A 25549-nucleotide genomic window follows, 5' to 3' on the forward strand; every position below is an offset into this window, starting at 1 on the left:
TTAGTCCTGTCTTTGATTCCTCATAGGTAGACTCTCAACTATTACCATGAGTTTGCTACTGTCAGTCGGAAATCCCATTCGAGAAGCATGTCGCCCTATTCCGACATAGCACAAGGTACTAGTTAATCATCGCCAAAGAAACTTCCTAGCATCACTACACGCCTGGACTTTACATTCATGCATCGAACTTCCTCGCAGTAATAACGTTGCTTCGATTTATAATTGGTTATCTAGATAAATGTTAGATTTCCGATTCACTTTAACGATCGATAATGAAACCGTACGCTAAATTTTTTCTAATTAAGACATCGAGAATACCGTCTTTCTTTCTCTAACGTCTGAAAAAGCTTCAGTCTTGAAATAACACGATGCGACGATGAAAGGTAGAAAGGCAGGTTAACACATTTTTCAACAGGCTCCTCATCCATCATAATCAGGCACGTGTAGGCTTATGTCACGAGTGCAATCATACCGCAATTCAGGGACGTTAACATTGGAGCGAATTTCGAGGCACGCTATAAATCCATCTCGTTTGGTTGTGCAATCTACTTACTCCACCAACGGTGTTAGTATTTTTCCAATCTCTTCCGATTCTCATTATCATCTCGTTCTTTATATTCGAACGAGATACTTAATCTTTATTTATAATTATTGTTAATTCATCGAGTATATAATATCTGCGCTCACTTTGTGAAAGAAAATATTATGCGAGCGAGAATAAATGAAATGAAGATGACGTGGGAGGAGGAGGAGGAGGTGGTGGTGGTGATGATGGTGGTAGTAGGAAAAATAGCCAGGCGTTCCCGTTCGTGCGTGATAATCGAGAAATTGCTAGACGTTTCCGTTCCGTTATGTATATAATTACCAGTTACGATCCGCGGTAATTGCGTCGCTTAATTTCCCAGACTAGCACAGGACTAAACACAATTTTTTTTTTCTTCTCTTCTCTTCTCTTTTTCTTTTTCTTTTTCTTTCCATTTTCTTTCGATGCATTTAAATGCAGTGGCGAGCGCGCGCTGGCCTCCTTCGGTATTCGAGCGAGTTTTTTTTTTTTTTTTTTTTTTTTTTTTTTAACTTTACTACCCGGTCGTACACGGCAAATAACAGACGCGCGTACTCAGACGTTCGTGTAACGCGCGTAGGTTTGCGGACCATTAACAAAGCTGTACGACGTCGAGTGGCCACTCGTTAAAACTCGTATGCGTTGGCTGTGCATCGGCACGCACCAGCGCGAGTGTCGCGTGAGCGAACGTTCTCCATTCACCCTATACATCTACCTATCCTCTTCTCAACTTTTACATCCCCCTTCACTCTCTCTCTCTCTTATTTTTTTTGAGAGAGACTTACGAGACGCGAAAGATGCCGCTCTCTTGGAAAATGTTTCGCTAATTGGCGATGCCAAATTTTACGCATGATAATCTCTCTCTCTCTCTCTCTCTCTTTACCTTTCTAAACTCCTTTAACGTTTTTATTTTTAATAAATTTCTCCTAGGTAAATACGAAACGTGAGTGTGTGTGTGTGTGTACTTCGCAAAATTAATATTAAATAAAACAGAAATTTTCGTAAATTTCTTATTCTAAATAATATCATTCGGAAAATAATAAATATAAATGCACTGAAAGAGAGAAAGAGGGGAGAGAGAGATATATATATATATATATATATATATATATAATATATATGTATATATCGTTGTATTGAGGTTAGACGTACCAAAGCAACGACCTTTCGCGTGAAAACTTGCTAGAAAGTGGTCTTAAGTTCTTCGTCACGGGATCGCTGAATACGATCGATACGAAAGCGTGAATTATATGTTATCGAAAGAGAACACACGGTATATGTGTGCGTATACCTTCATATGGGTACACAAGTATAGATACGCAAATGAGATTGTAGCGTTTGTTGCTAGAATTTATTCGAAATTGATCGAAAGCCGATATAACGATGATGACGGCGATAATAAAGGCAAGAGACAGTTTATAATCATTTTCAGTGCTTTTACGTACGATACATTCGCTCGTGTTCTATTTTCTTTTCATTTTTCCTTGTTTTTTTTTCTCTTCTTCTTCTTCTTCTTCTTTTTTTTCTTCTTCTTTCCTATTTTTTTCTTCTCTTTTCTTCTTTTTCCCTTTACTACAGTTATTTAACGAAGACTATAGGGGACAAAAAATGGCCAATGGAGAGAAATGATTTCATTGATTTCCAATAACGCGCTAAAAGAAGGAAAAAGGAAACGTTTACGTTCGCATTGTTCACACTTGCTCGGTGAATTAATCGGCGACGGGGGTTGCTTGTTCGTGGAAAGATAGAAACGAGATATAAAATAACCGAGAGGATGGGAAAAATCGATTGAAGAATAAGTTAAATAAGTAGAAAAGATCTAAGAAAGGCATGAAAGGAAAAGAATGAAAAACTATCTAAGCGAAGTCAAATAGAGTGTGCTTGTTTGGTTTTGTGTATAGAATGTACCGATGAAATGAAACGGACGTGCATATGTTGAAAAAACGATGGAAGAAAAGGAGAGAAAAAATACAAAGCGAGAACGTATGCGGTAATCGTTCAAAGATAAGTAGCGGTTTTCATAAAATTCAATTTGTATTGGTTTTTGCGGCTAAATGGAAAAAGAAAGATAAATGGATGAATAGACGGATAGACAGACAGAAATAAAGAAAAAATGGGAAAGTGGTTTACCATACAATTTTATTTACAACAAAGAACAACATATTAACATGATCGATAGTTAATTTTTCTCGATAACAACCTTATTTGTTTTACCAAGTCATTGCAAGGATAAACAAAAACTGAGGAAAAAAACAAGACGAGATAAGATGGTTACTGTTATAATATTGAAGTTACAATATTTAAATTTTTCATGGTAAAGAAAATTGTTTTGAAGAAAGAAGATAAAGAGACTAGGTTTTACACCTAACAAAAAAATTGTACGCAGACCGAATAAAGAAGAGATTGGGTTTTCATGGAAGTAATAGAAAGACTTTGAAAATATACGAAATGTGATACGAAAGAAGAATACATGTATGTGTATATATATATTCTAGGATGAAGTTTGCTCGATAGAGAAGAAGAAACGAATATAGCTTATGTAGAAAGAGAGAAATAGAGAATGACTAGCTAGTAGAAGAATACTGAATAGTACGTGCAGCAAAACGAGCGGATTCAGTACACTGGGCGGGAATAAGGGCTAGTCAGGATAGTGATATACTTTAGTCGGACATGCAATTAGTAGTGCTAGCGTGACTATGACCTGGTAGTTGCCCCATAGTACTTCGCCACGTAAAGGAGGACTTTCCGGACTATGATACTGTCTCGAATTCTTTAACAAACCTATAACTTCTCGATCTTGTATTTTTCATTGTTGTATTTCGAACCCTTTTACACATATTTTCAAATACAATCAGGGCATATAATTTGACCATGTTCGCAATTCGAGAATAATCTTCCCGTTAAATACAATTTACATTGGTTGCCGTATTATTACAGGATTTTCAGCTTATCGATAAACCTTCGGTTACGGATGTTTGATTTTTGTTCAAACGCGTATGGTAAATGTTTCATCGTAATATAGTAATACATCTTTTAAACTAATATTGGTACCTATATTATCTTTAATAATCACTACAGGTAAATACGTAAGATGAAATATATGACTTTATAAAATCGAAATAAGGAAAAATTCTCGTTGCAAACATCAGAGATTAATTCACACGGTAACATTAATTATTTGACGGTTCTTCTGTTTTTCTTTTTTCTCTTTTTTTTTTTTTGTCAAAAAGCGATCGATGGAACGAATAAGGTCGATGCTAGTAATTCATGCGGAGCACCGATAAAAGCGGCAGGAGCAGAGGCGCCTAATAGTATTCCGCTATAATTTATAATAGAATAGCCACGATGCACGGGCAGACGGTCAAACAAGCAAGAAATATGGGCGAGGCCATTAAAAGCTAACGATTAATTAAACACGAAATAAATATTTGGCCAACGAATTACGGCGTTATTAATCTCCGTTTTGTGCGTGCCGTCCCTTCGTGCATATAATCTGCGTATAACGTATCTACGCACCGTAGTACCACCGAGCTTTCCTATTCCTCGCATCGTGTTTATACTAACGCTTATGCGACCGTCGACGTCCATATTCGCACGTAGTTAGTAACGTCAGCATACGACCTACATACCATATTTCTTATGACTCTCGTTTTGCATCCCATCATTCACGAAACTTTTAGATTTTTATTTTTATCATAAATGTACTTCTCGTGGAAAATCTCGATTTTTCTTCTCAAGATTTTTAATCGTTATAATTACGAGACCATTGTAACTTAAGATCAGTTTTGGAAATAGCATCCAATTAAAATTGATCTATGTTTCGTAAATCAATATATTTAAGATTATTATTAGAAGCATAGATAGGCGAGAGAATTGTTCGAAAACTTGATACGATGTTGTAGTGATCTACTCATCTGGAAGGAGATCAGTGCACATAACCACTCCGTAATCGATAATGATGTTATCAATGTAATATTATCTTTATTAATAATAGGTAATCGAGGTAAATTAAAAATTATGCGAGACTTGCATAAATCGTTGAATTTCTATTAAAACGAGAAAATCATTTTATTTATTTATATTATGCAAACTTTATAAAGATCCTATAAAAGTTTTCTATTTAGTATCGAAAGGTTTTTCATAATAATGCAACCATTCACTCGTCTCTATATACATAGACGGTTTTTTTTTTTCTTTTAATAAAATATAAGGTAGTCTTTTTAGCTGTAACTTCACGTGCTAGATTTTAAAGAGAAAAGTTTGTTTAGGGCAAGTTTATATTAGAAAAAAAAAGGACAAAATTAACGAGGATAATTGGTTCTGCCCTACTGGCCGGCTTTACTTTTTTATTCGCCCTTTTATTCATTGCGTTGGGCACGCGAATACATTGCAATGCTGGAACGGAGAATAGGAACACCTTGCGCTGGAGAAAATACAACGTTAACTACCACGAGCAACAAAATGCTTTTCCTTCGAGTATTAGTTCAACGAGCGAACAATACTCTTTCTTTGTTTCCCATGGAATAAAAAATAAGATAGAAAGCGAACAATTAGCGTACGATACGTACTTAAGGTTTATATGAATCGTACGATTTATCATGAAATTTTCATATTTCCTAGTTTTTTACGATACTTAAAAGAATATTCTTTTTACGTAGATATATTATATATTTGTATGCATTAGTGTACCTGCATTACGAATCTTAACTTTTTCTCATTGATTATTGAAATAATATATTCGTTCGATAACTCGATGAATTTACTATGAACATTAAAAGATTATTAGGAATAAAGGGGAAACATATATACAACATATATATGATATATGTATATATTTCTAACTCTTCGTAAAACATAATACCATAGTCAGTTATACAACGGAGAACTGTAAAGTTCTCTGAGATATACCAACGCTGACACGTCATAGAAAGTTGCGAGTCACTCCATCATAATTACTCTCACTCGCGCACCCATAGGACACGTTAGTTTCCATTCAAAGCAACGCGATCGCTCATTAATACATCACATGTAATTAATCCTAGCCCGTACGAACCGATGTCTTCCCACCTCTTACATCTTCCTATATTTCATCAAATCTTATTCTTTGGATAAAAAATCTTTCCGGTATGTTGTGATCTCAACTGTCTTAATAAATCTATCAACATAATTGATTGGTATTACGTCAATTTTAAATGATTAATTTAACCAATATTTTGTTCGTTTTAAATGATAGATTTCTGTGAATTATTTACAAAAATTTTATGATTATATCAATGATATTGTATATGTTTTATTATGTATTTTTTTTTTTATAATTTTAATTTATTTATTTAATATTTAATAATGTGCGTTTCCGTCTAGAAAAACGGTCTCTTTCATCCTACAATAAATTCTCACATACTAAAACTCGTATCACTTCAATGTGACAGATAAAAAATAACATTTCTTTAGCGATACTCTTAGAACGAAATCGTCTATCAATATTTCTAGAAATATACAATAGATGCACACATTTTTAATACTTACCACTCCTCGTTATTTACGTCTTAAGTTTCTTTCCTCTTGAATTTTCTCTTTCACTCTCAGAATATTATTACGTAAAATTTATAATAAAGATAGTTTAACATTTAATCGATTAGTTCTTAATAACAATTAATTTTCTAATGATGCTTTTTCTATACCGTTTATTAATCAATTTATTGTTATCTGAAATATTCGTAATGCACGTTACAAATTATAATATGTACGTGTTTGATAGCAATAACAATTGTTCTGTTTCCTTTGTACATCTATTCTATTTAATATCAAGTATACACGTAACGTTAACGATATTAATTAAGTTGGTGCACTCGTAGTGAGTGACGTTCATATTGTATACAGAAAAAGTATTTAAAGGATTCAAACATTTAATGAAAATTACTGAATTTCAATTTATGAGATAATTAAAAAGTGATTATCTCTTAATTACGTCAATTATAATTTAACGAAATATTATAATGCCATTTTACTGAAGTAAAGGAAAGAATACTTCGTGCTCGTTTTATTTAATTAAATATTTTCTTTATCTTAAATTTTTTTACGAAACTTTAGTGTTATATTTTTATTAAATAAAAATCATTAATATGATGAAACATTTCAATTCATTGATAAATAATTAGAATTATTTCTGTAATGAATAACTCGAACTAACTATTTATGAAAAAAATCGCACGCATGATATAATAATTCTCGAAGATAAAAACCGATTATTTGATGAGACATATTGAGTCAAATCGATCTCGAACGATCAATGACAATATTGTAGATGGAATCATATATCGAAGTCTTCCAGATGGATTAATCCCGAAAGGAATGTTCCCAACGATCGTCGATGAATTTCGCAATTTTTCAATGCATTACGATTATTGTGCTTTGTCCAGCGAGCGTATTTTTCCGTTTCGTCTCGCACAGTATTTCGCAAAAATAAAATTTTTGCCGATGAAAAGAATAAAAATAAAAAAAGAGAGAAAAAAAACTCGCCCGACGAATTTTGTAGAATATTAAATATAACTGTGGACAACGGCTAATGCGTGCTCATTGATTTTAATTCACGTAGAGAGAACGTAGCCATTTTTTCGGCTATTATTTAATAATATTAGAAATAAAATATAACGTATCTCTGTAATGAATTTCTATGGTTTGGAATGATATGGGAATAATTTCGTAAGCAACCTTTTTCGATGACGCCATAAAATTTATTTTTTACGTTCGAGCTATATATATATATATACGTAACAAAATATGGGTCGATGCACTCGTTCGAATAAAAAAAGAATGATATTTTTATAGAAGAAGATTAAAATATATGCTAATATAAATAAACGCGACTATAATTATTTCTTCTCGTTTAATTTCCTTGGATAACGGTACACCAACGTTCGTGTTTGCTCCAGTGACGTAAAGATCGAAATAGAGAATATTTTCTTCGATGCTGAGCCATTTTAGTAATACCTTGAATTATGAATAGACCATTATTATTTATACGTATTTTCAATAAAAAAACCCACGCTTCTTTCTATTTTAGTCAACTCTTGCTTAATGCGTTTTGTTTATTCACGCCTTTTTTTTTCTGAATCAACATTATAAATAACGAGAATGTAGAACATAGAAATTCGTGCATAAGAAGAAAGACTATATTTATTGTAAGACATAAAAACTGTAGCTCGTTACTTTTGAACGATGGGCAACACACAACAAACACAACGATGACGTTAGTATCACGAATAGAGGAAAATGCGAAGGGACCACCTTTGGTTGGTAGAAAGGTAAAAGCATTGTTAAAACGGAACGTCACGATGCATGTTTCTCGTTTCTTTCTCTCTCTCTCTCTCTCTCTTTCTTTCTTTCAGTCGTTTCTCATACGACCGACACGGCTGTGATTTTTCTTTCTTATTTCTTTCTCTTCGTAGTCATCATCGCAACGACTTGCATCTAACTTGACTCGTTTCATAAAAACAAATTAGACATCTGTAACATTTGTTTATATCTCGCCGATTAAAACCGAAAAATAATTGTATAAAATCTGTGATACGATAGTATCCTTATGGTTCGAGAAAATCCATAAAACCTTTTTCACCTTAAACATTTTATACGCTATAAATATAAATAGTATCACGAGTAAAATAATCGATTCGGTAGATAATAAGATAATATCATTTTCGAATGTTGTACGATGTCTTATTTTACGTTGAAAGAAAAGAAAGGGAGAGAATCCAATAGCACGATCGGCCATGTAATACTGGTTATTAAGAATGATGACTGCGGCGTACCGAGGTAGAAACCAGCAACGCTATACATATTCATGAGGACAAGTGAATCAGCCGTATCTTACCGTCCATGGAAAGCTCTTCCTTCGTTCGTAAAACGATCCCGATTGAATTTTGATAAGCTAAGAACGCGTTTTGTACCGGTCATTATTAATCGAAATTTGAAGGAAAAGCTCGGTAACATTAAGCTCGCACGATTCTTATTAAAACAGCGCAACGATCAATCGCTAATATCTTTTTCATTAAACTGTCTGTCTTATCGTTCGTGTGCGAACAAGGAAGGGGTGGGTAGCGGAGGATGTGGAGACACCATTGATAAAGGAATTATTCATTATTAAGACAATTGTTTAGAACGTATTGTATCTTCCGATTGATGATAAAGGCCAATACAGACGTCTCAACAGTCTCGGAAGCTGTTCATCGAACCGTCGGAAATAGCGAACATCTTTCCACTCCATTAACTTGCCGATGATCGTAATTGGATCTACCGCGAGTCAGGAAGGAATCGATTATCCATACAGGCATAGGTCATTCACCTTGTCTTACAACTCGATGGGAAACGATCAAAAGCAGCTGTTGCGACCTATCACGAAATAGTATTCTCTTAGAATTGACAATATCATCCCTTTGTCTTATACTAAACGACTTCGATCTCTAACTTATTATTACTACGAAATTTCAAAGTTAACAGTTTGGATAATAGATCGTTGTTGAAATATTCATTTTAATGAAAATTGTGTGAACAACGTTTTTAAATTGTTAAATATAATAAAATAAAATAAAATAAAAAAAAAAAGATAAAAGGATTAACCATTTGAGTGGTAACGGTATTTATTTTTTTAAATTTTATTGAAAAGTTTTAACACCTATTTTAACACGTCTCGATGGGCCCGAGTGCATCGTCAATTGCGTAATGCGATCCGGATGCTTTGACACTTTTCGATGTCACAATGTGAACAATGTAAACGCGCCACGTAATACTCAAACGTAAAATAAAAATAAATAAATAAATAACATTATCTCCCAATTTTATCATGATACCGAATTTTGTCTTCGGATTAAATTAATTCAATTCTGTTAATGCGTTCTACGTTTAATTCCTAAAACGAATCAGTTTAAAACAGTCTGAGATTAAAAGTAGTAGTTTGAAAATTAGGTCCCATTGCGTATGTGGCTTCGTCAAAACCGTATCCAACAAATTCGGAATTCTTATACCATTTACCCTTTACTTCTTCTTCCCGTTCCTCTTTTCTTTTTCTTCATTTTCATTCGCGAATCCTTGGTCGTTTCCATGACCGTGGGATTTACGCCACGACCTTTATTTATTCATGTTTTAATTACCTTCCCGTCCTTCCTCCACTATAACGGGCACGTGGGTACACTCCGAAACGAGAAACTTCAGGGTGGCTGGAGATTAATGGGCTTGGTTAACGTTCCGCTATGTACAGGAGGTGAGAAATTTGCGTTATAAAAAAGAGGAGAGAAAGGAAAAGAAAAGAAAATGCGCGCGCGCCAGCAAACGAACGAATGAGAAAGAGAAAAAGAAAGAAAGAAAGAGAGAGAGAGAGAGAGAGAGAGAGAAAAGATGAGAAAGATAGAAACAGAAGATGAAGAAGCAGCTAAAGGTATTCGTTAAAAGGAGAAGTGTCGTTGTTCTCATCAGAAATGCTACGTATTTCTGCGTCTAACAATATAGAACTTCAGATAGACGGACAAAAAAAAATATTCTTACTTCAACTTTGTTGCCAAACCGAACGATTTAACAGAGAAATACTTGACACGCTTTCCTGCACCATTCTATAAGTCTTTTATCGTTTGAAATAACTTCCTCGTAAATGTAGCGGTAGACGACGGTATTCTATTATTTGAGACGCTTCCTGACATTCCATCTTAGCTTTCGAAATGACAACTACGACGACGACGACGACGACGACGACGACGAGGAAAACATGAAAAGTGAACAAAAAACATATATTTATCATCAAATTCATATCTATGATCCATTCGAAATAAAATGTTAAATAAATTTTCAAATAGTTCACAGTGATTTTCTTTGATACCTATTTCTTTTCTTTTTTTTTTCATTTTTCTTTTCTCTTTATAACAGAAGCGTCTCGTGGTTCTTATTATTCGAAAAAAAAAGTCTTGGCTTGACTCGCAGCTTTCTGATTCGCGTATTCGTGGGCAATGCAAAGCAGCCTAGGAAGATAGGATCGAGATCCAGAGTGAGTAGGTAGGGCGTAAAGTGCAGGGAGCAAGGTGCAGGGAGCAGGGAACAGTAGGGTGCAGGGCGAAGAGGGCAAGGGCCGGCTGGCATTCATCTGAGCAGATAAGATCGCTTGTTAAACCCACCCTCGGTGCACGTTACGTAGCCTCTACATATAGGTACGCGTTCTCTCACCTGGATGGAACCTTTGGAAGGGTGAAGAGCGAAGAAGGGAGATAGGCTCCGTTACTGGCAACATCCTACTGACACGAGATAGCTCACTCGCTCCCTGGCTCATCCTCCCTTCCCCTCACCTTCCTCCTCTTTCTCCCTCTTCCTCCTTCTCTTCTAGCAAACCCTCACCGACGTCGTTCCTCCTGCTTCGAATCTCATCCACCACTACCACCGACAGCACTACCAACAGTACGACTAACACCATCGACACTGATACCGCCGACACCACCAACTCCAACATCACCACGAAGCCCACCACCATCAGGCTCTACCACGAAGCCCACCAATCAGGCCAGCTGTTGCCAGATAACGCGGTTAACTGTCGCGTCTCAATTTCGATACCGATTCTCTCTCTCTCTCTTCTTCTTCTTCTTCTTCTCAATCCTTCCGTTCTGCGCAACCCTCGCGTTTTCGTGCCCAAAACCAACCATCGATAAGTGCTCACATCCGCCTTTCGCCTACTTCTCAAACTCTACTTCTACTTTTGGATTTAACGAAAATTTAATGCTTTTCAGAATAAGTGAGTAAAATTTTAAATCGATATACAAACATGGACAAAAGTACGAATTAATATTACTGACCTCTCTCTCTCTCTCTCTCACTCTTTTATTTGATAGATTTAAAATTGTGCAGATTAATAAAGATAAATTATTAAAGAATTTCTACGAGTGATTTGTATCGCGTTGTTGGGCCTAAAAGTGTAATGTAAATATTAATGAAAATTTTATGGTGAAAGATCGAGTGAGTCTCTTGCGCATCATCGTCGATGTAAAAGCATAGAGAACAAAAGTAAGGAAAGTAATAATAATAACTCATCTTTATCGTGGGTATATAAAACGCGTAAAAAGGATGCGATAATGGTGCGGAGAAAAGTCACATAGCGCAAAGAGCTAGTTTAAAACGTGGGGTGGCTAATTAATTATCCCTGAAAATATCCGAATATATTTTTAATTAGTGACGACAAAATTCTTTTGTTCGGTGTAACATGAGGATTTTTTTCGGCACCGAGTTATCGGTAAAATATCTCGTGAAAACGATGGAAGATGGCCTGTAGTTTCTCACGTATTATCTCATACAATATGCATCTTCAAGTTCTTCTTCATCTTCTTTTTCTTTTTCTTTTTTCTCTTATAAGTGTAAGCACGGGGCCGTCGTAGAAAAATTCTTCGTGCGTAGAAAATGTCATGCATCATAATTCACCGTCTCGATAATGCTCTTCATAATACGAAACGTCGGTACGACGACGCCTTTGTGCAAAACCGTTCTTTCATCATTTATAAACGTCATGTTTCTACATCAAAATGCATTTTATAATAACTGACGTTTTCTTCGCAAATCGATTGGTCAACGCGCGTTACTATTTACCATAAGCCACGCTTTAATTATTTGCGGAATCGTTCGCAGTGATTACATTTCCATGTATTTTATTCCAGATTTTCGAAATGGAAAGTAGAAATACAGTTTATATCGAATTTCTCTCTACCGTTACAATCCGCATTTTGATATTCGTCATATTACTAAGTGTAACATAAATCTGACAAATATTGTTAGTCTCTAATATGTATAGAACCTTTAGAATTGTGATTTTGTGATGAACTTTTGACAATTGATCCAGTGTTTCAAAATGAGAAAGCTAAAAGAATAGATGAATATCTTTCTTGTAACATGATAATAACAAAAATAATATTATAATAGTAAAAAATAGGAAATAAAAGTACTCGTCTTTTAAGGCTTTTTTCTTGTCTCTCTTACGTGGTGTGTTCAGGTGACCTCGAGAAACAATCATTCTGCCTAACGGCGACGATTTATCGAACAATGACAACCGAAAGCGAAGGTTCGAGTTTCCCTTCTACAAGCGAACAATCGCAAAGAGCAAAAGAAACCCCTCTTACTCAGTAAGCCTGGGGATAAAATGTTGGTAAAATAAATAAAGCGTGGCTTCACTCCATCGAACAACCCTCGTGCGGATCCACCCTGCAGAGAAGAAGAGGTCTCTGTGGGACTCGCGCCTAAAGCGAGGCCGAAATTAAGCGACCGGCAAAATTCGTGAAAGGGCCACCCTACCTTGCTAGAAAATGTAGGAGATGTTAAAGGAAAAAGGAGAATGACAACGTCTTACCATTCCAAATCTCTCCGTCTCATAATTTTACGTCAAGCACTACGATCAAACCGGAAGTCTATCAAATTATAACATCCCCAATACCAATCTTATTCAAATGTAAATCATTAACAATTTTTAATACCTCGATAATGATTTGCATTTTATTTGTAAGGATTTCGTGTTCATAGCATTCATCCTTTGAATAAGTCGTTGAGTACTTTTTCTTTTATCGCAACTTAATAGCCTATTATCATTTGTAAAAATATTTGAACTCATGGTAAATAAAAAATAACGATATACATTTAGATGAAATATGACGATTACTGTAAGTAATTTGGAAAATGACTAAAGTAATATAATATTATTTTTCGTAATTATATACATTTATAAAAAGTCTTACAAAAAAAATGAAAAACAAATGCACGAGAAAATCAAACGTTAGTGTTAACGATCCTTATACGAACGATAGAATCTTACAATATTATTGAATATAATAATATTTTGATCGTATACACGAGTATGAATCGATAACTTCCTGTTTCTCTGAAACGTTGAAAAAGCGAATACACGTCGGCGCACATGTGCGCCTACTTGAAAACGGAAACGGACACGACGCAAGAGTGAAAACGCTGAGTGCCACCCATCATACACCCATCAACGCATCACCATAGTGTCCGTAGACGGAAAGGGTCGAATGATCAATCCGACGGAACCACGATCCATAAATTCGTCGCTTGGCAAGGGCTGTTGTTTTTGTAATTTACGAAACGAAACACATATTTGCGTATTTGTATCAACCGATAAATACTTATTTGCGTCATCCCTTAGATATCCAACACCAAAATTTAAACGGAAACAAATCATTTAACTAATTGTCACCAGGTCGAGTTTTAAAATCTCTTTTCAATTTGTTTTGAAATATTATATTTTTCCCATTTAATTTGAAATCGTGTTATCGCATTTATCCTGACTGTTTATATTTAAATAAACGTTTTTATTAATAAGTTTTATTCGAAGAAAATATATGGAATGAGTGAATGGTTGCTGCTCTTCGAATAAATAGTGAAATCTTTTTAATACAAGTACGGCTCGTATTGGTCTCGAATATCCCCCCTGACATGGATTCATAGGTCGAGCAGGTAGTTATTAAACGTAATTGGGCTAATTAAACGGAGGGGTACCTGAAAGAAGCGATATCGTTTCCGAGCCACTAACTTTGAACGATCAGAGCCACTACAAACGACCCACTTTTCTTACCCTCCGATATATTTAAGTCAACTGTTCGGACGCCATGCTAACGTTTTTCTTATCCTCCCTTCTTTCTTTCTCCTTTCTTTCGTCATAATCCCAAATTTTTTAACGTAGGTACTATTTTTATTACCCTGGTTATGCTTCTGCATTAATTCCAATTTTTGCTTTGTTCAAAGTAAAAATCTTTCTTTTGATTATTCATATAAAAATCAATTTTCATAATTTTACCTTCCAGAAACGTATATCATTTTTACTTTTATATTTATATTTTTATTAGAAAAAAAAAGAAATACATCCAATTATTTTGAAAAAACTTCGGTACGTTTCAAGATATTTTCGAAAAATGATCAAGCAAGTCCACGGCACGTTGAAATGAAAAATAAAAATCTGTTCTAAAAGATTAAACTCCTATTATTTTTGTATACTTTCAAGAGAGCGTAAACATTTCTCTTGCGAACTGTTTGATTACCATTAAAGGATTAAAAACAGACTCGAAACATCACGGATCTACGAGATGTACTTTCATCATGTAACTAATTTTCCTTTCACGTTCTCGTTTAATAAAACATATCTAGCAAAAAAATGTTGATTTAAGTAACTGTAATATTATAATATCTAAGTGTAGATTTTATTCCGAAGTACCGTAAATCCACACGTGTTTTTTTATCTTTCAAACCACTCAATTAGAACATAGAAAATGATTATTTTACATTTTATTAATATTTATTCGTAAAAAAATTCAATATACTGCAGCTTGTTTGTTAATCTTTGAAAAATATTTAAATTTGTTATGAAACAAATTCAAGTTTCGATCAAATACTTTCTGTCAAAACAAATCCTTCTGTCTTTTTTTTCCATATCATTTTATTTATGCTTCTTGTTTCTCTTTCTTTCTCTCTCTCTCTCTCTCTCTCTCTCTCTCTCTTTCTATTTCTCCCTTTTCCTCGTTTTTTCTCGTTTATCGATCTAATTGCAATTTTGATCCGCGGCGAATGTAATTCCTCGCGTGGAAAACGTAATAACGTGCTTCTCTTCTTCCACGCGCAACCTCCCGCCCTTCCGATCTTTGCAATAATCCGACGCGATAAGGACTAATTGGAAAAAATGCAATAACGCTTAGTCAGCGAGGAGAACTCAACACCCCTCGTTTTTCCTTTTCTCTCCCTTTCGATGCGTGTATCTTCGCATGATCGATCGATTTCTAGGTACTATCGTAAACTGATTCGAGAACAATTTTCTGCGTCGGTATACGTTGAAGATGTAATCACTGTTGTCGATTACCCTATTTTGAAAAATCTCTCCTCTTTCTTTTTCTCTTCTCTTCTCTTTTTTTTTTTTTTTTTTTTTGTTTCTTTTCCTTTTTCTTTTTTCTTTTTGCTGCAACAGCACTCGAAATATCTACGCATATTTTCCTCTTTATTAATTTCTAATAGGCTTTCTCTTTTTATTTTTACCAGTCTGTTTCTTTATTCGAATTCGTTTTCTGCTAATCTAGCTTTTTTTAAACTCGAGAGAATAGGGTTTTTTTAAAAAAAAATAATAACAATACAAATCGTTGAGCCGCGAATAACCCGAAGATATTCCGATAATTGTACCAACAGATCAGAATTTCATAAATAATTAAGTCCTTTTAACATTTGAACGTACAATTCGAAAATATAATCAGGAATCATCGTTGAAACAAAAAACACGGGAGATTCTATTTCCATTCGTTTAATGAAATTTAGAAAATGGCGTGCATAAATGTTATCACGTTTTTCGCGTTAGTGTTGGCGCACGTTTTTATATCCTAGAATTTTATATTTGTCGAAAGAAAAAAGCAAATAGAAATGAAACGTGTACGCTCGACTGTGTCATATTTGTATTAAATTGTAAAGAAAAATGTGTTTCGGGACGATTTTGTTAGTAAAAATTTTATTAAATAAATAGCGGTGTAACACGCTGTCGATCTTCTCCCAGACACGAATTGCTCTGTAGGAAAGCGTGCGTGTAATAAAAAAAGGGTGCAGAATGTCATGCGCGTGTATGGGATGAGAACGGTAACTATGGTATCTCGATCGAATCGGTCAACACGATCGATTCCAGTGCGTTCATTCGGGGGTGAAATAGGATCGTCTTTTGAACGTATCACAACCCCTGCTCTATACTCACTCTACCTGATATAATACAACGATAAAATCATTACAATCCTACTATTTCGTTTAGCGTTTACTACCATTTTTCCTCTCTCTCTTTCTCTCTCTCTCTCTCTCTCTCTCTCTCTCTCTCTCTCTCTCTCTCTCTCTCTGCCTCTGCCTCTGTCTCCCTTTCTTTTTCTCTTTTTATTTTCTCTTGTTCTAAAAACGTCACACGGTCTGCGGTGCAATTTAGAATTTTTATACGCTCGTAGAAGCATATTTACGTTGTTATTTAACATTTTCAAATATTTTATCGTCCTTACACGATACTTAAAAGTAATCCGTTACCATATTTATTAATGTCCATACATTTTCAAATCAAGTGTCTTATTTAAAAAAACTAATTAAGTGATATGAATTCTTTTAAATATTTTATCGTTTCATTTTCTATTTCGTTGAATGTAATTTTAACGCAGCACGGGTACAGGTTCCAATAAAGCATTGCACTACTGCGAAATGGCTTTTCATATTCTTTTATTTTTACATTTCTATGAATCGTACATGCCAATATTTGTAATTGATAACACTAGGAAACAGTGGAGAGAGTAAGAATTATAGTTTGTACTAGTTTTGTTCGTTAGCGAAGTTACAATTGATGGCAATACGTTCCTAAGTAAATGTTTTTTCGCTAAACAAAAGCAAACTATTTTATCGTATGGATATATTAGTTCAATTAATCTGAATACCTGTAGGAACAAAATAAAAATGGGATAAGTAAATCTTGAATAATACGAAAGCTTCTAAACAAATACATTTTGAAGTAGAAGACAACGGTTTTGTGAGAACATTTAAATTCTGCAGGGAAGGAACATGTTTGAATGAAATTCTATGACGCTGATTTTCCTCTCGTTCGTTTCTCCTCATCCTTTAAACACAATTTGACTGTATTTGATGGAACTGTGAATTAATTCTAATTAAGGTAACATTTCCATTTAAAGAGGATTAAGAGACAGTTGCTAATGGAGATATACAATATTTAAGGATACGTGAAATATCTCTTAAAGATAATTGATTATAGACCTTGCAAGAGAGGTTAAATAATCATTTAAAAATGTCTCCTTATAAAAATCTTTATAATAATTAACGCATCACGTCTGTTATAATTATACATTATTTCATAGTTTTATTTTTATACGTTAAAATCATTGTTATCATCTTGACAAATTCAATGGAACGATTTTTCGATTTCGGTAAGAAAAGTATTTTCATGAAAGAATAGCAACAAGTATCCATCAAATTTAAACCAAAATCGTATTCGTTGAAACAAAATCGATTTATCGATGATCATTGAAAAAAATAAAAACTTCGACGAGTGTGTTGTATTATATAAATAACGGCACACAAAACTGCATCTCCTCTTTTCGGAGGATGATTATTTCCGTTGAATCCTCTGAGCTTTCGTTTCCTTCGAATGGCATAGGATAAAAAAAAGTTCGTGGAATTCACGCCAAGAAGAACGATCTCTCGAGTAAGTCAACGAGCAACTTTCTCGTCTATTTCTTTTGCCACCCGCACCTTGTACGTCGCGGCGCAACGCCAAAGACGGTTGGCTGGCGGTGCTTCTGCATGTAGAAAAAACAATGAGAAAGGAAAAAAAAAAGGGAAAGAAAAAATGTGGCAGAAGAGAAGAAAGAGGTGGGAAGGAATAGAGAGAAAAAAAAATTAGAGGGGGGGAAAAAAAGACGCGAGAGGGAAAAGGATGAGCGCGCCAAGTTGGATAACGACGCGGATTTCAAGAACGGTGCCATTTCGAACACTCCAACCCCTTTTCTTTCGACGCTTACGAAGATACACGTGCGAAGATACACATACACCTATAACCATATATATATACACACACAAACACATCATACATGTGAACAGAAAGACCAAATCGTTCCAGAGAACGTCCTTGCACGCCTTGTAGGACATCTATTACGACTATCGTCGAGAACAACAACTTTCTCTCTGGCAGGATAAATAACGAGACTACGAGAAAATATTTTAGCCCCGTTACCGAGCTGAGTTACGTTGCCTTAAGCCTACCTAGCTTAGAGACGCCTCGCGATCCTACTTCTCTTCTCCGAACGTTTACTTTCAGTTTCTCTTTCTCTCTCTACACTCTCTACACACACTCTCTCTCTCTTTCTTTTTCTTTATCCCGTTTTGTCGCGGCTCAGTGGACCAACGACAGTGAGCTACCATCACGGATTTGTCGTCTTGATCCCCGACACGTCAAATGTACATGAATTTGTTGGTACACTAAAAGACATAAAGGCGGTTCGAACTGTCAGAATCTTCCTCATTCGTGAAATTTTGTTGAAAGATTTTTAAACGTTTATTTCCATTTTCATCTTCATTTTACTTTTGTTCAACGTAATTGAAACTGTCCAACTTGTTATCACTTTTTTACAATCCCAATATTGTTGGTTTATTTTAATAGATTGTAATTACTTTAATTATAGTTTAATAATAAAAATCTATTATTCGTCGATTATTTCTGGTCTATAATTACTTTGGTATTTTAATCAAAAGTTCAATTATACGCCGAACGTACTTAATTTGCGTCCGACGACTGATTATCTATGGGAAAGTTTGATAATATTCAATCATATTTAAAAAGTCTGATTAATGAAAATCTATCGTCGTGAATTTAATTTTTTTTTTTTCAAACGACATTATTAATATCAAGTGCATCATCGGTACACAAGTTAACAACGATGTCATTTATTTTCAACGATAATAATAAATATGAAATTGTTAAATAGTTAAAAATTATTTGAATCACTAAAGTATGTAAAGATAAAACATATTCGAATGAATATGTTTGATCTGATACAAGTAACATTATAATAAATAAATGAATATTATCACACTTATAAATAAAAAATGATTAATCATTTGCTTTTTTAGTTTATCTTCTTTTCTCAATCGTGGACATGAACAATTATGATAAAAGTGTTGCGTTTCATGGAATATCTGATTAACAGCTTCGAAAGTTATAAATTGTGGCATCAAAGCGTGCCAACAGTAGAATGTAACGAGGCGGCAGAAATTTTGTTATAACGAGTGGGAAAAGCTCGTGCAATTTAATCGGATTCCGTAAAAGTGAGATAGAAAGAGAAAGAAAAAGAGAAGTAGTAGAGGAAGGAAAGCAAGAGAAAGATAAAGTATTAGGATCGCGATTTTGGGGATTCTTACGGAAACAGTTCTCTTTTATCGGCTTTATCCAACTTCTGTAACTACTAAATCCTATTTCTATCAACCAGATACACATAAAGATCCTTTCCCCTTCTATATATTATTCAGCATCGTTTCAAATTTACATAAATCAAGAATTTCGAACGAGTCTTCAAAAAAATACAATAAAATCTTTATTGCAGAGATGATATTCCACGTAAACATTGATACTACTTGAAAAATCTCGAATTATTCTCTCTCTCTCTCTCTCTCTCTCTCTCTCTCTCTCTCGTGTTAAAAAGAAATAATTAAAGAAATTCGCGGGTATTTTTATGATGAAAGAAACTTTCATCTCGAGAATATTGCGAGCTAGATTTGGATAAAAATCACGAAGGAATGATAAAAAAACTAGTCATCATAGAAGAAAGATTTAACGAATTACTCCGTCTGGTTGGTGTGAATAGTAGAGGTGGAGGCATGAGAGTGTAGAGAAAGAAAGAAAGAGAGAGAGAGAGAGAGAGGGTGAGTGAGAGAAGAGAGGCCAGAAGAGGCATTTGAAGTCGTCGAGTCTCCGGGGCCAGCTGCGCCATCCCACCATGAATTCATTCGCACCCTCATGAAATTCAAAGCAGTCGTTACGCTCCTGGCTCGACTACGACGACGACGACGACGACGACGACGACGACGACGACGATGTTGGGGACGAGAATGACGAGGAATGCGTATAGTATGGTGTATGGTTGCGAATGGATGCCTACCTACATCGCCACGATATTCGATGTTTTATTTATAATTTGTTTATCTCATCATCTGCTCGGACTTGTACAACTTGCGCGTATAACTCATATCGAGCATATTTCTACTTTCTTTCTTTCTTTCTTTTTTTCTCAGCTAGAATCCAGTGATTCTCAAATTTTTCTTTTACTTCTATATATTATCGATTTATCGACACAAATTAATTGATCGAGTTTTAATTCATATAGGTTTTTTCTGTTTTTTTTTTTTTTTTTTTTTTTTATATTGATATATTTGTTTAATAGTAGTAATTATAAAGTTATAATTAATGATTAAAAATTTATCTAATGACATATCTGCAGATTACTCTTTAATTATTGTTGATCTTTCTTAAATGTGAAATAACGTTAAAGCGCGCAGAAGCACATTTTCTCTTAAAATGAAGTACGTTTACTGTTCGCGTAATTAAAAAACTTTCACAATTTCATTATCGATTCTTTGGTCGAGGTGTTTACCGTTTAAAAGCATGATGATAAAAGGACTTAGCAGAATTATAGGAATTTGTACGCGTGTATTGTTCTATTGAAATATATGTAACTAGTATGAACTATAAATTTGACTTAACTAACGTTAGAATTTAAATAACAAATATTATTTGGAGAAATATTGGCATAGATATAAGTGTAATTATATATCTCTTTTGAAATAAATCAAAATAATTTTCAAACGATCTAAATATTCGTAGAAGAAACGTTATCTTAGCAGTAGTTACCCTGTATCTAACCTCGAAAGAGTCCGGATGTATGAGTAGCCGGAGAGGTCAGGCGAAGGGTCACGAAATCGCTCTCCCGTATAAGCTCGTGAGTTTAAGGAGGTCGAGTGGACCTCTCCATGCTTCCACCTTCTACGACCACCAACGTAACCACTGTCTCCTTATATACCGAACCATTTTCCCAACCTCCTATCCCTTCCTCTCCTCATTCTCCACCCCATTTCCCGTTACTGCATTTTCCTTCCTTTCTATCTCAATAACTGATATGCGAAATAACATAAGTATAACCTTCGCAAAAGTGGATATGCATTCTTATCCATTTTATCATCCACCAAAAATCTTTTAGTAACAATAAAATATGCGAAAATAATTTATTAATAATTAATATAATAAATAAAGGAAGTAAAACACACCACCAGTTGTTTTTTATATTATGATTACAATTAATTATTGCATTTATTTAGTCATAGTCGAATTTTCTATTATACATGATATAAGGCCTATGTAATTAAGTAGTTTTAATCCAAATATTTTTTCTTGATGAAGTCTGCGCATCTTTCTCCGATCATATTGATCGCAGCAACGGGATTACCAGAAACGACCTGTAATATGTCAAAAAAAGATTATTTCGAAGTTAGGGGATAATACCTAACCTGTCAATTAAAATCCTTACTTGTGGCATAATTGATGCATCAGCTACTCTCAATCCTTCAATACCATGAACTTTTAATTTAGGATCAACAACAGCCATTGGATCACTTCTAGGACCCATTTTACAACTTCCGGCTTGATGATTCTCCGGTCTCGTATTCCATTGTATTTCACACATCCAATAATCATCGCTGTCGTATTCATATTTGGAACATGGTTCTGATATCTGTTTAATCAGTTTTAATTGTCGTTTCTGCATTACGGTAGTATTAGCAATAGCTTGAATGACACGAATTCCAGCAACAAGGATCGCCTTATCTTCAAAATGTTCTAATTCGTTACTACGAATATAGGGAAGACTTTCCGGTTTGTTATTCCTTAACCTTATGTATCCTGAAATAATGGTGATAGAAAAGTAATATCCGAAAATAAAAAGTGAAAAAATTCAAATTTACCTCTGCTCCTAGATTGAATATTTACAGATGTCATTCTGATAGTTTGTTGGTTATTGGTCACTTGTAAATCAGCGATCACTTGTTTGCTAGTACAGGTAGCTTGGAATCCAGCAAAGAATAATTGAATGTCAGGATCATCTTCGGTAGTAAATTGTGAAGGAATTATAGCAGTTACTTGAGCCAGACCGGTTGATGATAACGGTCCGGTTTGATTGTACAAATATAGATCGGCAGAATCAACGTTCAATTCATCTTTTGGTGGTTGACCTAAATTAAAATCTAGGCCATAAGAAACGTGATTGTGTAGATTTTCTCCGACTCCTGGTAAATCGTGAACCACGGGAACTTTGACAGACTTCAAGTGGTCTTTTGGACCAATTCCAGAATCAAGTAAGATTTTCGGCGAGTTTATTGCTCCCCCTGATAATATTATTTCGCGTCTTGCCTTAACCGTATAAGTTATTTTATTCTAAAAAGGAAGAAATGTAATTATTATCATTATCGCGTTAGATTATTTACATTTCCGTATCGTTTCTTCGTAAAGTATGACATTTGTAAACAGTAAAAGTTTTAATGAACCTCGCAATAATAATATTTCCAAGAATAAAAAGAAACTATTGTGCTATTTTGATAAGGCTTTCTTTTTTTTTTAACATTTCCAAAGGAAAATTCTTTCTGTAATAATTAGTAATGTATTAGCGATAAATAAAAAAGTCATGAATATAAAATAAAATAATAAATAAAAATATTTACATGCCGTATTAATTTCCGTTCTTTTTTTTGCACCAATAAATATAATAGTATGATAAATTCTTTTTTCTTACCTTAACATATTTCACGGCGTAAGCTTTCTTACTCCTTGTAAGTACTGTAGTGACAGTTGCGTTCAAAAGAACATGAAGATTCTTTTTATTTCTATATGGCCTGAGATATGCAGCAGCGGTACTTTGTCTCACACCATCCTTGCTCAAAGTTTGAGCCACCGTGAATCCTGTTATTTTTTCGCCTACCAAATCTTCGCTCACTCCGTATTTTGTTTCTTTGGCTGCGCTGAGAATGTCCCAAGCGAATTGTGGTTGCCATGGGAACCTAATCGAACCATTTTTCATTTAATATACGAATTTATACGCTCATATATATTGTTATTTATAGAAGTTATATTACATTTTTAACACGTTGAATGCTACAGTGATCACTGGCCACCGACATTAACTTTGTTCCTGGCACTGTATGAATCTATGGTGACCGGCGTTTCTATATTGTTTTATACATAATCTTAAGAATCTTAAAATAACATACGACATACTCTACGACATAAAATATCAAACTGGCGTAGCATTCAAGGTATTAATAAAAAAGGTAGAAATTAAAAAAAATAATATAAACCTCTCAACTGTCATGACGCCACCGGTACCATGATATTTCTCACTAACTCTACCAATTTCTCGATTGTCCTCAGACATTAAGAAATACGGTAAAACCTGCGATCATTGGATTAGAAAAATCAAATCTTAATGACCCACAGCGCGTTAGAAAATTTTGTAAAATCATTAAATTCTTTTATATGTAATTGTTACCTCGTTCCAGGACCAGCCAGTAGAACCCATTTTTACCCAACGTTCGTAATCTTTAGCATGTCCCCGATGATAGGCCATACCATGATGAGCGGTACAACCACCCATATTCTTACCTCTTGGCCAATTACAACTTCTATTATTAGCTAAGCAAGCATATGGCTCGTCTGACGTTTTGTAATTCCAATCCATCGAAGTTCCTAGAAAACACAAAACGCTTCGGTTTTTCCTCAAACATTTCAATTTGGACAATTATATGTATTTAGGAAAGTACATAAAAAATATGTATTACCGAGATAAGCTTGAAGATAACTTGGAATTTCTGCGCCAGCTGGCTCATCGTCTCCAGCTTCTATCAAAAGTACCTTCCAGTCGGGATTTTCACTCAATCGTGCTGCCACTACTGGCCCAGCTGCTCCAGCTGGAATCGATTAATACTCACATTTTAAATTGATATATTTATAAATATACAATTAATCGACCTCTCAATATTTCTTCCACCTTACCTCCTACAACAATAAAATCATAATTTATATCAGGTCTTTTCACAGGTTTGACTCGTCCACAGGGATCGCCTATTTTAGGATGATAAGTTACTAAAGTACTTAGCAACGGAAGGAATAATGCTAAATGATTGGTAACGCAGACGTCAGGCATCGTAAGTCCTCCCAAAAATGGTTGAGAGCAATTAGGGGTGTCCACCCCCAAACTTGACAACGACTAAAATCGTAAAAACATATCAAACATAATTATATATGGTTTTCCTTAATTTATCAATAGATAATTTTACCTGTTATTACCTCGATAATCATTTTATTCAAATCCTAATTAAAAGATTGAATTGATTCGGAGAAGAAGCTTTTATATGAAATCTTTGTCGTCCGTTGTCACGTAGACAGAATTTCGCGCTAACCAACGAATATAAGCCAGAACAAGGTATGTACAATATGGCAATGTCAATTTTAAATGGCATTATTAAAATAATTGCTTTAAATTATTTCCTCGTGATAAGTAAATGTATACAGTAAATATATGAATATCTTGATTATTTCCAAAGATACTTTTAAGAAAACATTTAAAGAAAAACATTGAACAGTTAAATGGGATTCACACGGTGCTAAAAATATTTTTGTTTTTAGATCATATTTTGTTGAAGATACCATATATTATAATTACACTCTGAAGGAAAAAAACAGTATAAAAAGCAATAACAGCCAATAGCGTAAGAAATTCGACAGCTATCGAAAATTTATTAACGATATATGCGCTGATCAGAATGTCAAAAATATGTCCCGCATGTAATGTATTTAATAATTATGTAATATTTATGTGTTATGTATAATTAAGTGTCATGTAAGAAAATAACAACGCGGAGAATCGAATAATATTGAATATCAAAAGTCATAGGAATTAATAAGAAAATCGTAGTGAACAAAGACGTACCATTTTGAATTGGTTGATTTTTCCTGCCGGATTTACTTAAAAGACGTGTTGCAACGAACTCTTGTCGACTACACAAGATTACCGTGTGTTCCTTACTTATATAGCTGTAATTTCAGCTGATATATTCACCGAAACGTTCGTATGTGATTATACGATGTTATATATTATACTACGTATGTATTATCAGGACATACGAATAGAATAATCACTTTTGGTGCTGTTTCTCTGAAGTACTTAACACAAGGGACTTTCCGCGTTTTAAATCACTTACATATACGATACATCACTAATGAACTCTGGTTGTTTTAGGATTCCATTGATCATAATTGACGTTATATATCTCAATAAACACAAGAATTAGTCGATTTTGCACATGAGCCATAAAGTTTTGAAATACGAATAAATAATGAAACCTTAGAGTTGG

At 34.3% G+C, this 25549-nt stretch overlaps 2 protein-coding genes across 4 annotated transcripts in view; one reads left to right on the forward strand and one right to left on the reverse strand.

Moving 5' to 3' along the window:
• Positions 1-25549, forward strand: part of LOC106787222 (hemicentin-1) — a 300901-nt gene that overhangs the window by 41161 nt on the left and 234191 nt on the right. The window lies entirely within an intron of this gene.
• LOC106787249 (glucose dehydrogenase [FAD, quinone]-like) lies at positions 21425-25213 on the reverse strand. Its single transcript, XM_014749455.1, has 9 exons — positions 25126-25213; positions 24189-24402; positions 23975-24103; positions 23686-23882; positions 23495-23589; positions 22933-23197; positions 22109-22577; positions 21676-22046; positions 21425-21604 (listed from the first exon to the last, which is right to left on the reverse strand). The coding sequence occupies exons 1-9, from the start codon at positions 25126-25128 to the stop codon at positions 21521-21523; spliced, it is 1827 nt and encodes a 608-aa protein (XP_014604941.1). The 5' UTR covers positions 25129-25213; the 3' UTR covers positions 21425-21520.

This window comes from Polistes canadensis, unplaced genomic scaffold (assembly GCF_001313835.1).
Source record: "Polistes canadensis isolate GaletaPanama2010 unplaced genomic scaffold, ASM131383v1 scaffold_4, whole genome shotgun sequence".
NCBI lineage: Eukaryota > Metazoa > Arthropoda > Insecta > Hymenoptera > Vespidae > Polistes > Polistes canadensis.

Excerpts from the sequence above, each read along its gene's own strand:
- LOC106787249 (XM_014749455.1), bottom strand. Across the intron at positions 23,883-23,974 it reads TTATCTTCAAGCTTATCTCG|GAACTTCGATGGATTGGAAT; the intron begins GTAATACATATT and ends TGTGTTTTCTAG. Across the intron at positions 21,605-21,675 it reads ATGCATCAATTATGCCACAA|GTCGTTTCTGGTAATCCCGT; the intron begins GTAAGGATTTTA and ends GACATATTACAG.